This window comes from Phaseolus vulgaris, chromosome 4, assembly GCF_051622355.1.
Source record: "Phaseolus vulgaris cultivar YP4 chromosome 4, ASM5162235v1, whole genome shotgun sequence".
Lineage (NCBI taxonomy): Eukaryota > Viridiplantae > Streptophyta > Magnoliopsida > Fabales > Fabaceae > Phaseolus > Phaseolus vulgaris.
In genome coordinates this window covers 16,523,943-16,538,502 of record NC_143501.1, presented here as the reverse complement: position 1 = coordinate 16,538,502, position 14,560 = coordinate 16,523,943, and the positions used below count along the sequence as shown (strand labels likewise).

At 31.2% G+C, this 14,560-nt stretch overlaps 2 protein-coding genes across 3 annotated transcripts; both read left to right on the top strand.

The window, feature by feature from the left end:
- The first annotated feature begins 4,312 nt into the window (after window positions 1–4,312).
- On the top strand, window positions 4,313–8,690 carry LOC137837412 (uncharacterized). The gene is made up of 2 exons (XM_090301421.1): window positions 4,313–4,697; window positions 8,332–8,690. Exons 1-2 carry the CDS (start codon window positions 4,436–4,438, stop codon window positions 8,349–8,351), a joined length of 282 nt encoding a protein of 93 aa, XP_090157547.1. The 5' UTR covers window positions 4,313–4,435; the 3' UTR covers window positions 8,352–8,690.
- Window positions 8,691–10,444: 1,754 nt separating this feature from the next.
- On the top strand, window positions 10,445–14,342 carry LOC137837409 (WPP domain associated protein). Of its 2 annotated transcripts, none has more exons than XM_068646390.2 (4): window positions 10,445–13,314; window positions 13,415–13,541; window positions 13,923–14,024; window positions 14,189–14,342. In XM_068646390.2, exons 1-4 carry the CDS (start codon window positions 10,613–10,615, stop codon window positions 14,264–14,266), a joined length of 3,009 nt encoding a protein of 1,002 aa, XP_068502491.2. In that variant the 5' UTR covers window positions 10,445–10,612; the 3' UTR covers window positions 14,267–14,342. The 2 variants fall into 2 exon arrangements, with proteins under 2 accessions (XP_068502491.2, XP_090157546.1); XM_090301420.1 differs by having other exon boundaries at window positions 10,538–13,314; window positions 13,472–13,541.
- Window positions 14,343–14,560: the final 218 nt, after the last annotated feature.

Sequence of the window (14,560 nt, the reverse complement as noted above, 5' to 3'; positions counted from 1 at the left end):
GTTAATAATAAAAAAAATATTAATAATAATATTTTTATTATTATTAACAAATTGGATTTCGATTTTAGAACTAGGATTCGATTTGAATTTTAATTTGTAAATCAGTAAACTTGTGATTTGGATTTGAGAACGTGTTGTAGAATGGAAAACAAAGCGTATTGTATACATTATAAGAAAAAATGAGTTTAACGGAGATTTATTTTTATATTATCCAGGATTAAAACCTCTATTAAGTCATTTATCATGAGTTGCAGTTTCCTCCGCTAAACCATTCATGGAGAATGTGTTCCTCAGGGTTTTTTTAAACCTCAGGAAAAGTCTTTAATAACCAATATTAAATACTTTGGGTTTAAGAACCTCCGTAAAATACTATGGGTCTAAAAACCTCCGTTAAATACCATGGGTTTAAAAACCTCTGTAAAATACCTTGGGTTTCAAAACTTTCGTTAAATACCATGGGTTTCAAAACCTCCGTAAAATACCATGAGTTTCAAATTTTCCATAAAACTTGTTGTTTGAAATAACCTTCAACCCCATTTTTCACTATCTCTAACGATCCTCCTGACTTCTCTCTTCCACTGTAGACACACTACTCTCCAGCATAGGCTCAATGGTCGTCGACGGTAGTCATAGTAAGGAATCACAATTCAGCCACACTTATGTTTATTATTATATATAAGGAGAAGATATAAGGAGAAGAAATAATAAATAAAGCACTATAATTGCTTCTTCCACCACCTTACTGCTTTAACTTGGGTCTCAAACCATTGTTACCTAGCTCGGTAACAATTGATGTTTATTATTGCTTTATATATCCTAAATAATTGCATTATCCGTCAGATGTGGACTTCAAAGCCATGTGTGTTCTTGGTTGCGAGGACTTCAAAGCTATATGTGTTCTTGGCTGCGACGGCTTCAAAGATTGCAAGAACATATTGCGAGGAGAAATTACCTTTATCACTTCTCACTTTCAGAGTGAATTAATTATTGGATGCATTTAAAAAAAAAACCTTAATTTAAAATATTTCAAAATTATAAGAATTAAATATTAACAATTATAATTAAAACCAAAATTGTACATAAAATATACGTACATCAAAAGTTAAAACAAAATAAGTCAGGTTTTTCGAAGTATGAGATCATAACAAAAAAAACTAAGAATTATATAAACCAACTACCATCAATCAAAAACAATATGCAAACATTGTTGAAATACTTATTATCCAAGATAAGTTATTGAGATTCTTATTATCCGAGGTTGTTTTGGTGAGTTTTTAAAATATTTTTTTGAAACTTTAGAAAACTTATTTATAATGTAAAGTTACACTTTCAAAATTTTAGAGAATTTAGTTATAAAATATATTAAAACTATGTAGTTTTTAATTATTTATAAATAATTTTAATTATATTTATTTATTGAAGTTTGAAAAATCTGGAGTGTTTTATTAAGGTTCTAGAGTAAATCTTTGGAATTTAACGAAGGTTAAAAAACATCTATTATTTTGTTGGGGTTTTAGAATAAACCTTTGGAATTTAACGAAGGTTAAAAAGACCTCTGTTATTTTGCTAAGGTTTTAAAATAAATCTTTGAAATTTAGCAAAGGTTAAAAAAATCTCTTTTATTTTGCTAAGGTTAATAAACCTTTGGAATTTAATGAAAGTTAAACAAATTTTCGTTATTTTGTTGGATTTTTACAATAAACCTTTACAATTTTGGCGAAAGTTTAAAAAACCTTAGCAATTTAACTACGTTTTAATAACCGTTGTTTGTATTAAAGATAACTTTAATTAAATATAGTTTAAAATACACACAATTAAATTTCACATATTTATTATTTTAAGACACTTTTTTAATGTGGTTTATTATTTTTTTAAAGGTTATTACCACGAAATTGTGCTTAAACATTATGGTCTATAGTGATTCATAAGCTACATTTGTAAAAGTGTTGTTTTTTTTCTACTTTTAGACCACATTTATAATGTTTATGGTCACTTTTAGGCCACAATTTTATTTTTTAGCCCACTCATTCTAAAAATAACACTTAAAAAATGTATTATAAATAATCAAATGATTTTATAAATGTGATCTTTGGTAGCCTTAAACCACACTTGTAAAAGTGTTGCCTTTACTATGTTTAGGCAATGATTATATACATGTGGCCTAATTCAATGTTGCTTAAAGTAAAAAATGATGTAGTGCTTTGAGAGAACACAAATTTCAATTTTATTGAATTGAGTAGTTTATAGGATACACATTTGATTATGTTTACTCCTTTTAAATATTTTTATTTATTGTTTAATTTTTTCACATGAGAATGTTTGACTTTCAATTTCAAGTGTTCAATCGTGTAAACTCTTAATTTACTGAGATTAAAAAAAACTATCTTCTCTTTTCACTTCTCTCTTTGGACCTTAGTTTCTTTTGATTTGAAAAAAACTTTTGTTTCACTACAAAAATTCATGACTCGTTCGATGTTTGCAAAGTTACTCATGTCTCCAAGGTATTTTCCCTCTTAATCACAATCCTAATTACACATTTTTCTTTTGTTCAAGAAATGAAATCCACAATTTCACCACATCAAAAAATTTAATCATTTTTACTATTTTCTATAATTATTTGACCTTTATCCAATTGTTATTTGGTACTTTGATTTGATATTTTTACAACTGTAATTTCTTTATTGATATTTAACATTGAAAAATGAAGTAAATAGTACATCCTATTGACATGACATTGAATCCTTGATAATATCATGTTTACTTTGCTATAATTTTTATTTTTTTGGTAAAAAATTATTTAATTAATAGATGAACAATAAAAGGACAGGTACAGACACAATACAAGTATACTCGTAACCCAACACGGATGAGGATGAGATAAAAATTTCATATCTGTTAGATATGAAGATTGGAATAAGAATGAATTTTTACTTCGAAAATGAGGATGAGAGTAACAAAACTTATACCTGCTCCACCTCGTTGTTATCACTAACACTTTGTAATATAATTATTTTTTCTCTCCCTTTGTATGCAAATTGATTCATGTTTAAAGGGTTAAACCAACTTAGGCATAAAAACTTTCAATTGTACACTACAAGAAAATCATCAAATAGAAACCATTTTTTAGAGACCAAAATAATTAGTTGCAATAGTAACTAAATTAGATACCATTTTAGAAATTAAAAAAAAAAATTGGTTTCTAAATTAGTTTCTATTATTGTGAAATAGTTCTAAATTGGTATCTAATTAGCTACCAAGGTTTTAACTACCAATTATTTAGATTCTAAATTTGGTAGCTAAAACCTTAGTTGCTAATTAGATACCAATTTAGAAACTATTTAACAATAATAGAAACTAATTTAGAAACCAAAAATTTATTTAGTCCCTAAAATGGTCTCTAATTTAGTCAATATAACACCTAATTATTTTGTCTCTAAAATTGGTTTCTATTTGATGATTTTCTTGTAGTGGTATTAAGCTATTGTGATACTTGGATTGCTAGATTTTTTCATTTTTTAATATTAGAAGGTGATTAGAAGTTCTTGTTACCTTTTGTACTATTTTGAGAGTTGAAAATTTTGGTCAAAAATTTTTCTCAAGGACACAACTATCTTTAGGTAAGAGGATCTAATAAACCTCACGTATAAAATTGATTGTTTTAATTCAGATGTGCTAGAAGATTAATAAAATTATAAATTTGAATGGACAAATATAGGATATTGAAGTTTTAAGTTGTTAATGCTGCAAACCAATTAATGCTTGTTAATTTTGGTTAATTTCAAGTTTTGTTTGACTAAAATTGGGTTGGATTAGCATTTATACAACTTTAAATGAAAAATGGTTTATTTTTGTTTATTGAAACATGTTATAAGTGTAAGAATTAGAAATTGTAAATTTTGCAATATTATTGTTGTTTTTTGGCTTTTACATGTATCAAGTATTGTCGTTTAAGTACTCACATTTGTTTAAGTAACAACAATCATTATTCAAAATATAGAAAGAAATATTAAAATAATTCTCCCTTATAAAATTCTCACCAACTAAACATCAAGTAAATAGTCAAACAATAAAAGTTCAAAAAATTTATTGTACATTCTAAGAGTTAACTACTTGATAACGAGTTTTGTTATTTAAGTGAAAATTAACATTTAAGAAAAAAAACATAAATATTAATTTACTTTAATAGTAAATTAATAGTTGGTTTTTATTAATAATTTTAAAAGCTATATCTATTATAAAAGAAATAATAAACCTATATCTTTATCGTTAGAATATGATTGGAGGATAGAAAAAAAAAATATCAATATTTTTGTTGTTATCTTTCTCTGATATTCTGTTGATTCTTCCATCTTCAATTCAAGCTTTAGAATCAATAGGAAATAACAAGACTCAAAATTTCCAAACCCCAGTTCCAGTTAATTAAATTCAATTGGAAATGCATCTTTGGCCGACAAAGAATCTCCGAGATTCCTTCAAAATTTCTTACCTCAGAAGGCTCGAATGGAACTACCAGAGAATGGAAATGGAGAAGGACCAACAATCCTCCACGGAACAGAAGCTTCTGGAAAATGATAACCGGGATGATAGCAACGGCCAAGCACCCAACCTCCTCAATTTTGAAGCTGGGTCGGTAGCTTCCCTCTGCCATGAGCTGTTGCTGGTTCTCTCTTGCTGCTACTGTTGCTTTTGCTGTGGTGGTAACCAACTAACTAACTCTTTAACCCTTGTGCTTTTTGGTTTGGTTTCTCAGTCTTTGTTTTGTTTGTTTGGATTTTTAATTGCTGTGAGGGGATAATAGGTGTTTCTTTCAACTGGGTTTTGTGAATTGCTTGTAGAAAGTGTTATTTTGTGGGGATTTTATCTGGGGTGGTTGGTGTTGAAAAGGGTAGTTGTTTTCTGCCTGCCAGTGAATTGGTGAATTTTTATAAGGATAAAATGAAGATGAAGTTTTTTAGGTGATTTTGGTGATCCCTTGGAGTTTTGTCTCCAACCTGTGCCTTTTGGTTTTGTTTCTCATTCTTTGTTTTGTTTGTCTGAAATTTGAATTTGTGAGGAGATAATCCCTGTTCGTTCAGTTGGTTTTTTTTTGGATTGCTTCTAAAGATATTTTCTAGGAATTTTTCTCCGGGTTAATACCAGTTGAAATTAATGGTTTAATGTTTTCTGGGTCTAGTGTGGTTGTTGTGGCTGCAATGGATTTGTTGAAATTTAATTAGGATAAAACTTCGATGCATTTTCTTAGGTGCAGATTATGAAAGTGAAACCTCAATTCTGGTCGAAAAATAACACTACAAACACTTAAGAAATAGCATCAATAGTTCCTTTCTTTTACTTAATGAAGAAGTTTGTTTTGGTTTAATTTTGGGTGTTGACTCATGTGTGAGTGATTGAGGAGAAAATTATACAAGAAAAATAGATAAAGTCGTTGTTTAATGTAAAACTTTCACAAGTGTGTTTTGGTACTGAAATCAGCTCTGGATGCACTGTAAATATGGGGTATAGTGCTCTAGCTATAAGGGATTTTCAATGTTGATTACACAAGGAAGCATAAGCCACTGTCCTTGTGATTATAATTCGAGTTTTCTTGTTGGGTTGGGTTGTAGTTGTATGATAAGAGAAAGATAGAAAGGAATTGATTAATGGATAGCCTAAGTACATGTTAGGTTTGGTTTTTGAAGAAGCCTCGGATCCATGTTTTGAATGTGAAAAAGGAAAGTTAGTCAAAGTGGCTTCAACTTAGATGTAGATCATAGATTCTTGTTTGACTTGATCCCACATGAAACCCAACATGCAGTAAATTGGATCGGTGGAAGAGATTAATATCCAAACGATGCCACTGTATTTGAGACATTTTTCTGAGATTTTCTGCCCTTAAAAGCAAATGACCATTGTGAATTTTTGTTAAGAGAACTTTTGAAACATATTTAAATTTGAGATGTACTTAAACTCTAGAGAAAGAAACCATTGGGAAGTTTCTTCAATGAGGAACATAGGGACATTTCTTACACTCCAATTGTCTTGCGTCCCCTTCTGTTCTACTTTTCTCTCCCGCACTCTTTTTTTTTAGTTCAATTGAAGATGCTTACTATTTGTGGGGGGCTGACTTAGTACTTCATTGTTAGACAAAGGCCCAACGGGCCTTTATGCTTTGTCTTATTTTATTAAGGGTAGTTTAATCCTCTCTTATTTGTTGCCTTTATATTCCCTTAGTTAGAAACAAGTGCTCTAATACTATTTTTCTTGATTCTTCTTCCTCTTTTTTTATCTTTGCATTTGCATCTTAACATGGTATCAAGAGCAAGTTGGATTCATGGTATTGCATCTAAGAGAGTTCTTATTTTGATTGAGAAGAGGAAGAGAGAAAAGAGTAGAGGAAGAGTCATTTCCGTTTTCTCACAAGGTAGCTTGTATAAAATTGCAACTGCACATTCATTTACAGTTAATCAATGAGATTTTGACAACAAGTTTGTCATTGGTATTTATTTGTTTTCAATGGTTTAGATCGGTGAAAGGAGGTCTGGTGCAGAAGTTATTTAGCTTGTACAGTATTGACTATTTTGGTTTCTTTCTTCACCTCTTCTCATTTGTGAGTATTTGTGCTTGACTTTGTTTGGTGATTATAATCAACATATTTTCTTATGTTGTTAGATACTTTCTTGTTTGAAGGTTTTCTTGTATGAAGAAGCCAAAACAGAGTCCATACTGTACAAAACCAAATAACTTTTGCACTAGACCTCAAAACAAAGTTTGATCCAACGTAAGGGAATGTAAAGTCATGATTTTCCAGAAACCTACTTGGTGAGAAAACGAGAATGATTCTTTCTCTAATCCTTTGGCTCTTGCTTTTCTCACTCAAAATATGAATCAAACTTGCCTTTGATATCGTGTTAAGATAGAAGAATAGAGAAAACTAGTATTGAGAACCTGTTCTAATAGATGCAAATTTAATTACAATAGAATGACTAAGGGAATATAAAGGCATAAAATAAGAGAGGACTAAGCTACCCTTGCTAAAATAAAACAAAGCATAAAAGTCCATTGAGCCTATTATCTAACTGATGTTTCACACTGCATAAGCTTCATTTGTGCACTATCTATCTTATGTTTGGCAATGGCACCGAGCTTCATCCTCTGTTTCGCATGGAACTTTTTCTTGTATTTAAGCCTTTGTTTCAAACGCTTCAGCCTTTATTTAAGAAGTTTATCAGTTTTGGAGTCTCACATTGCTACATCCTCTGTTTTCCTTAGTTATTTAGTCTTAATGATATGTGTCCTAAATTTTAAGTAAAAATCTGTTAGGCAGGAAAATAAAGACAGCACTGGGAGGGTGTATCATAGAATGAAATTTAAAAATAAGGGTTGAGCGGGCTAGTTAGTTGTTGGGTTAGTTAGTTGTGGTGAGGGGGTCATTAAATAAAGACCAACCTGCTGTGGGGAAGGGGATCTGAATTGTTGTAAGAAGTTGACAGGATTAAACCTGTGTGAAAGGAGCTATTCTCCTTTGTAACCCTTTTGGGTGTTCTGTTCTGCACTGTAATAAAACAGAGTTTTCTTTCTTCTTGTTGTGTTTGGGAGGGATTCTGGGTTTTCTGTTTGGGATCCTAACAAAATCCCTTATAAATTTTAGTATCCACAATCTTTCCTGGTGTTTTTGGGTTAGGCTTCACAATGCCACTATCTGGGATTAGTAAACTTGATCATGGTATTTTCTCAAGCTCTCCCACTTCTTTTCTTGGGAATTATATTTGCCTCTTTTCTTGTTCTGGATCAAAGAAAAATTCACCTTCTATCCTTTATATGATGATTTCTATTGTTTAGGATTGAATTTAATATCACTTTCATGGCTTTACGATGTTTTGTATAATTTAGGATTGAGTTTTAACATCAGTAGTTGGTTTACCTGATTTCAAAATTGAAATATTTTATATTTGTTTTTCTGGGATGGGAGTTCTGCAGTAAGTACTGCCTCTTAACTTTTCTGGAAGATCTGATCATATAAGTATTGTTTTGCTGTAAGGGACTTGTGTTTATTACCTCTTCAATCTCATCTAAAGTTGGTCCACAATTTATTTTGGATCATATACATATGTGTGTGTTCTTCCTCTTTGCTACTGAAAGATAATAAAAAGGAGAACAAAATTGGCCTTTGCTTTTAATTTCAATGTGTACATTTTAGCTTATCTCCACTGCATTATCAATGTTTTATTTTGGATAATCAGCATCGTTAATATGCCATTTTCCTTTTCCTTTCTTGCCATGTCAAAATATTGCATTGAGCTTGCTTTTTGTTGGAGGTGTTGTCATCACAACTCTGTTTTTTTCAATTTGAAGCTTGTGTTGATGAGAAATAAGGAGCTACTGATCTGTCCTCATGCTCTTGGTGACAATTTGTGCAAAGTAGAGTGATCAAATATTGTACAGCTGGTTATGGATTTTCTTACAGTTATTTAGACATTATTGTACAATTATTCTGCAGTGTGATTATTAAAGGTCAAAGGGTATTAACTATATTAGCTATTAAAGAATTTTTTTTCTTAAAAAGAAGTGATGGAGGTGAGATTTGATCCATATTCCCTCTTATCTCTTTGTTCAGATTGGTTTGTTTATAAACAATTAAACGACCTCACTATGATCACAGGGATAATGTTAGCAACATTGACATATGCTACAAACTTATGAGGCTTTTGTTACGTGCATCTCACTATCATGCTCATCATTCTTAACTGCATCTCTCCACTAATAGAAAAAATTAAAATAATCTTCCTCAGTGCACCACATCACTGTTGCCGTCACTATTGTTTTCATCATTGTTGTAAAGGGAGAATGTTGCAGAGGAAGAAGAGAGAGAGAACGCCATGCGAAAAAAAAATTCTTTTAGAAAGTTCTTTCCATAATATATTTCACGTGTTCTCTGTAAATCTTGCACTGAAAATTTTGTTCTAAAAAGCTTTTTTTTTTAAGTATATTTAATGCATTTTGAAAATTTTCTTCTAGAAATTTCATTCCGAAAATCCTGTTCTTGAAATCTTTTTTCAAAAATTCTAAAAAACGTGTTCTGAAAAATTTTCAGAATAAATAATTTTAAAGAAGAATAAAATGATATTTGGAAAATTGTGGAAGTCATTTTTAAGAAGAATAAAATAATCATTTTGAAAATTGTGGAGATGCAAGAAGAAAATGCCAACTTATTAATAGGAGAAAAAAAATCATTTCTACCTTTGCTTTGGAAGAAAAAAAAAATTGTGTTTTCCCCCATCAAAAGCTATCAAAAACAATTAAATGCTAAAGAATCTATGGCTTTGAAAGTAGTTCCACTGGCCATGTTAGCATTTTAATCCTAATTAGAACAAACTATTAGAATCACACTTTTTCTTTGTTGGTTCAACCAACTTTTCTATAAAAACTTCTAAGAAATAAAAATAAGAAGACAAAGATATATTAGGTGATTAATTTATGCACTAATTGATAGAAGTTATTCGATATAATTTCTCTATTTTTGTAATTTTTATATGAATAAATTTTAATTTATATATATATATATATATATATATATATATTTCTTTTCTAAATGTTCTTGAAAAAAGTTGGTCCAAATAGATTCTTAATCTTCCTTTTTCTATCAGTAATCAAAATTACTTTTTATAAGATTCAACCTATTTTGTCATTAACTTTGTCTTTATTTTTCTCTCAATACGAACTTTTTATATATTAAATTTATCTTTTACCGATAACCAATATAATAATTATATTTCCATTTTTTTAAATGTGTGGACTAAAATGGAGTAATTAAAACTATAAGATAAACAGTTGTTTTATTTTAAAACATATGATAGAAAATGAGTAATTAAAACTAGAAACTCCAAAATTTCTCATGCATAAAATTAGAAGGACCAAAATATAATTAACCTTTCTTTTTAATTTTCGTCAATCTTATTTACTACCTTATTCTTTACAAATGGTATTCATCTAATTAAATTAATTTCTAACTTATTCAACATAAGTTTTGTTTTTAACACATCTAAATATAATTTGAACATTTAAGCAGAATTATTTTCAAATGCAATTGGTAAAAGGTATTTTTTAAAGTTGAAGTATCTGGAATCATCATTAATTCTTTTTCATGAAATTTTTTAATATGCCTAAAACATTTTATTTTTATGTATATTTTGACCTTGATGTTAGATACTGCAAACTAAAATTATTGATGAAATGAACAGTTCAAATTTAAAACCATTGATAAAAAATCTTTACATTTTCTTGCACTGTTATTTTACTTCTCTTGGAGCTTTACTGTGGCCAATAATATGAAGAAAATAAATTAATAAATACAAAGAGCCACATATCTATAAATATTTCATAGAATGCAAACACAATGCTCCTTAAAGAATGCCTAGAGACATGCTTACCCCATAAAGTTCCTGAAAGGGTCAAAATTACCCGTTTTAGTGGAAATTTCAGATCAAATTTACATTCTCTTTGACTTGCACTCAGTTTATGCATTTTCATCTTATATGACAAATTTTCTGTAGCATTTATGCATCACTCACTACCTTGTTATTGTTGTAATAAAGTTTCAACTGGGTTTGTTGTGTAGTGTACTTTTCTTGGAAAAATGGAAGGGGTTTTTGGATGTATGGATGGAAGATATGATGATGTATCTTTGGCAGATTCTACCATGATGTGGATTGTGCACTATTCCATGAACAAAGCTCAGGAGAAGATGAAGGGGAAAACAGGAGTGCTAGAGCGGTTGAATGAGATATCAAAGTTCTATGAGTTAGCAGTGATGCAACTTGAAGGTTGTCTAAGCATTGTTCATGCAGAGACTGAAAGCAGCTTTCTTGAGAGCAACCACGAAGAGGTACTTGATGACTTGAGAGACATAAAAGATCGCCTTCAATGGCGTTTAAAGGAATCTGAATTAGCCATAGTAGAGAAGGACAAAGAATTGACACAGAGATTAGAAAATGAGTTGCAACTTAGGCATGCTTTAGAGCTGAAAGAAAGACAATTGGTTGCTTTGGGAGTGAGCCATGAGGTTGAAACAAGTAGTTCAAATGCTGAGAATGAACAAACAACAAGAAATGAACATAAAGATGGTGGTGGTGATGATGGTTTTAGTGAGTTAAGGACTGGTGAGGATCAACAAAAGCTTGAGCCACAACATGACATGTTTAGTAAGGTACAAGATAATGGTGTTGGTAGGAAAAAGGTTGAGGAGATGGGTTCTGACATAGACATACTAAAGCAGACTATGGATCTTGCTTTTGGGAAGATGCAATCTGCCCTTTTCTTGTGTGAAATGAGGCCAAAAGAGAGGGAATGGAAGTTGGCAATTGAAAAAGATGTGATGTCTATATCAATTGGAAGCTCCATAAGGAATTTCCAAGAGAACATTGAAGGACAAGTGAAGAAGGATGAGAATCATGTTGTCAAAGTTTGGAAGGAGCAGTGGCCACGGTTGATGAATGAGTTTACAAGTTTGCAGCATGAGTTTTCCTCTTTCTATGACACATATCCAGAGGATTCTGATTGTTCATCACTTTCTTCCCCAGCAAAGCCTTCTTCCCCAACAAGGCCTTCTTCTCCTGAAGGAAGTCATGAAATGCCTAACAAGTCCTCTCAAAAGGTGGAAGAGACAGAAAAGTTTGCAGAAGATGAAGAAAATGAAGATGGGAGCAAGTATGTTGCGAAGTTGATAAAGAGTCACGAGTCCATTATTCGCCGAAAGAGTGAAGAACTGAATTTGAGTAAGCATGGAATATTACAAGAAAGAAAGGCCTCATATTCCAGGAGAAGAAAGGAACTAAATCGTGTTAAAGAAAGAATCCATGTTGTTACTGAAAAATTGGACAATTTTATTTATCGGAATGTTAAACTTAGTGAAAATCTTTTCAAGCAAAGATGTATTCATGACACGGAACCGTTTACATTGAGGAAGTTATCAGAAGTAGATGAGATTCATACTAGTGAGGTTGCTGAAAGTCAGAGAAGTGCTGAAGAAAAGGTAAAAGAAATCTGTGATGCTGAGAATAAAATACAGGAGGAATTGTCACTAATAGCCGAGGAATTTAACACAGATCAAATTTTGAAATCAAAAAATGTGTCTGGTTCTATAGATGATCGAGCAGAAGAATTCAATAAAAAAATCTTCAACTTTGAGTTGGAGAAGCAGATACAGGAGCATGTATGTAAGTATTACTTAAGGGAAGTAATCAATGAGTGGACTGAAAACATAGAAAAGCAAACAATTGAAAGGAAGATCAGAGATGACATAAATTTGATTTTCATGTCTGAGGCAGCAAATCAAGAGTTTTCCTTAATCAAAGGACATGTGAGAGAAGCTAAGGAAAGTTGTTTACAGTGTAGTAACGAAGTAGACAAAAAAATAAATAGCACCATAAGTGAGGATATATGCATGTTTATCTTTCGGAAAACTATGGATGAATTCAACAAAAAGATGGTAGTTTGCCAAGTAGACAGTGCCATAACCGAACAGATACATCAGATTGTCTTCGGTGAAACATTGAAAAACTTTGTCAATATTGCAAGTTTTGCTTCAAAGGAGCATAGAGAAGATAGGAAAAATTTTCTGGATCAGTTACGGTTTATGTCTGTAGAAAGTTTTCTGAAGGAAGATGTCTGTATGGTTGTATTCAAACTCATGCTTGAGGAATGGGGATGGGAACTAGATGACTACTATATGGAGAATTACATCAGAGAGAAGGTAAACCAAGTTGTCATGGTTGAGACATTGAATGATGCCTTTTTCTTGACCATGGAAGTTAATTCATTGGTTCATCAAGAAAACACCATAGAAGATAGTTGTTCTACCTCTTCTATAATGTTAAACCAAGTTTGGACAGCTCAGGGAGAAGAGAACTTGACAATTATATTGTTAGAGTCTCTACTTAGTTGTTTTGAGGCAGAGGAGAATCTGATGCTAAGTGCAAAATGTGAGATCAAGGAACAATGCAGGCAACTAGACTTGGGTTCAGAACGTGGAGACCTACATGAGCATGAAATATTTGAAGATTTGATAACTGGGGAAGAAGAAACATTCTCTTCACTGACCACCAAGGTAGAACATGTGTTGCAACAATTAGGCATAAGCAAGGCACTTCTAAGGCAGTTAGGCACCAGCTTAGGGCACAGTCTACGTGATTCATACAGTTTTCAGAATCAAATGTCAAATAATGAAGAAGGTCAATTGAAGCTGTCTTCTTCTGCCTTCATGCCCCTTTTGAATCTTTTACTAACATTTGCAGAATTTGGGGCAATGATATGCCAGAAGTTTGAGATGATGACTGTGAGGTATTTCACCATCATTGTTCATCAATATTTTTCACATGCATACCATTTACCTATTATCTAATTTTTCCTTCCCTTAAATTTTCCCAAACTATTCATACAGATTGGAAAAGATGAGAGATTGTTTGGATCCTCTTATTGAGTTGGTTGGTTGCTTCAGGAGCAAGGAATTACTTTATCAGAAGGCCTTCATTAAAAGGTGCCAGAATCTCCAAAAGGCTGAAGCTGAGGTCTATAGCGTAATCTCAAACCTTGTGCATTCATGAAATTTAAGGGGTCATTTGGTTTGATAAATTATTTTTCTGTTTTAATTACAAAAGTACCTCCTTTTTCACTTTTTTTTTCTTGTTTTCAAATGTTTGTATAGGAAACATTGAAAACAGAAAACACTAAAAAGTTGTTTTCATTGTTTCCAATACAATATTTTGAAGACAAGCAACTAAATCAAGACAATGACATTTTGCAGAAGTAAAAACACAATGAGAGCAGGAATAGAAAACGTTTTCTCAGATCAAACTGTCCTAATATTTCTGGTTATTCACCTTCTTGCAAATGCAAGTAAGTATCACTGGAAACCACTCAAAATCTAAAGTTTTTCTGTTTAAATATAGGTTGATCTTCTAGGTGATCAAGTTGATGCACTTATAACGTTACTTGAGAAGATATTTGCAACCCTTCATCAGCATGCACCAGCTTTGCAGCAGTTCTTTGAGGTGAAAAGTTCATGTTCTATTTGATTTTCCAGTTAAAACTATGACCTGCTCTCAAATTGTTTTGAGAGATCATTTGTCTTAGTTTATATCTCAATTCTTAAATTTGGTGCACCATGATTTTTTAATTATTTTTCTCTCTTTTTTTTTGTTCTAATCTTTGACAGGTCTATGACATTTTGGAGTTGATAAAAAGAGAACTAATTAGTGGATCTGTTGAGTCTGTAACTGGTGTCGTGTCGTAATCAAATGTATGTTGTACTACATTTATATTTCAATTAGCAATATGAAGGTACTATTCATAAAAGTACAGAAAAATGGGTTTTCTCTATCAGAAAGTTTACAAGAAAATAAGAGCTCATACCAGTAAGTAATTTGGAATTAGAATGTAAAATTTAAAGGAGGCCACACTAATGGATGATCTACTTATTCAAAGGGTAAATATATTAGTGGTCAATTAAATAAGTTCCACAAAGGCTTAACCAATTGAGATAGCAACATTATTTACTTGGGATATGTTAGATAACGAAGAAAAAGTA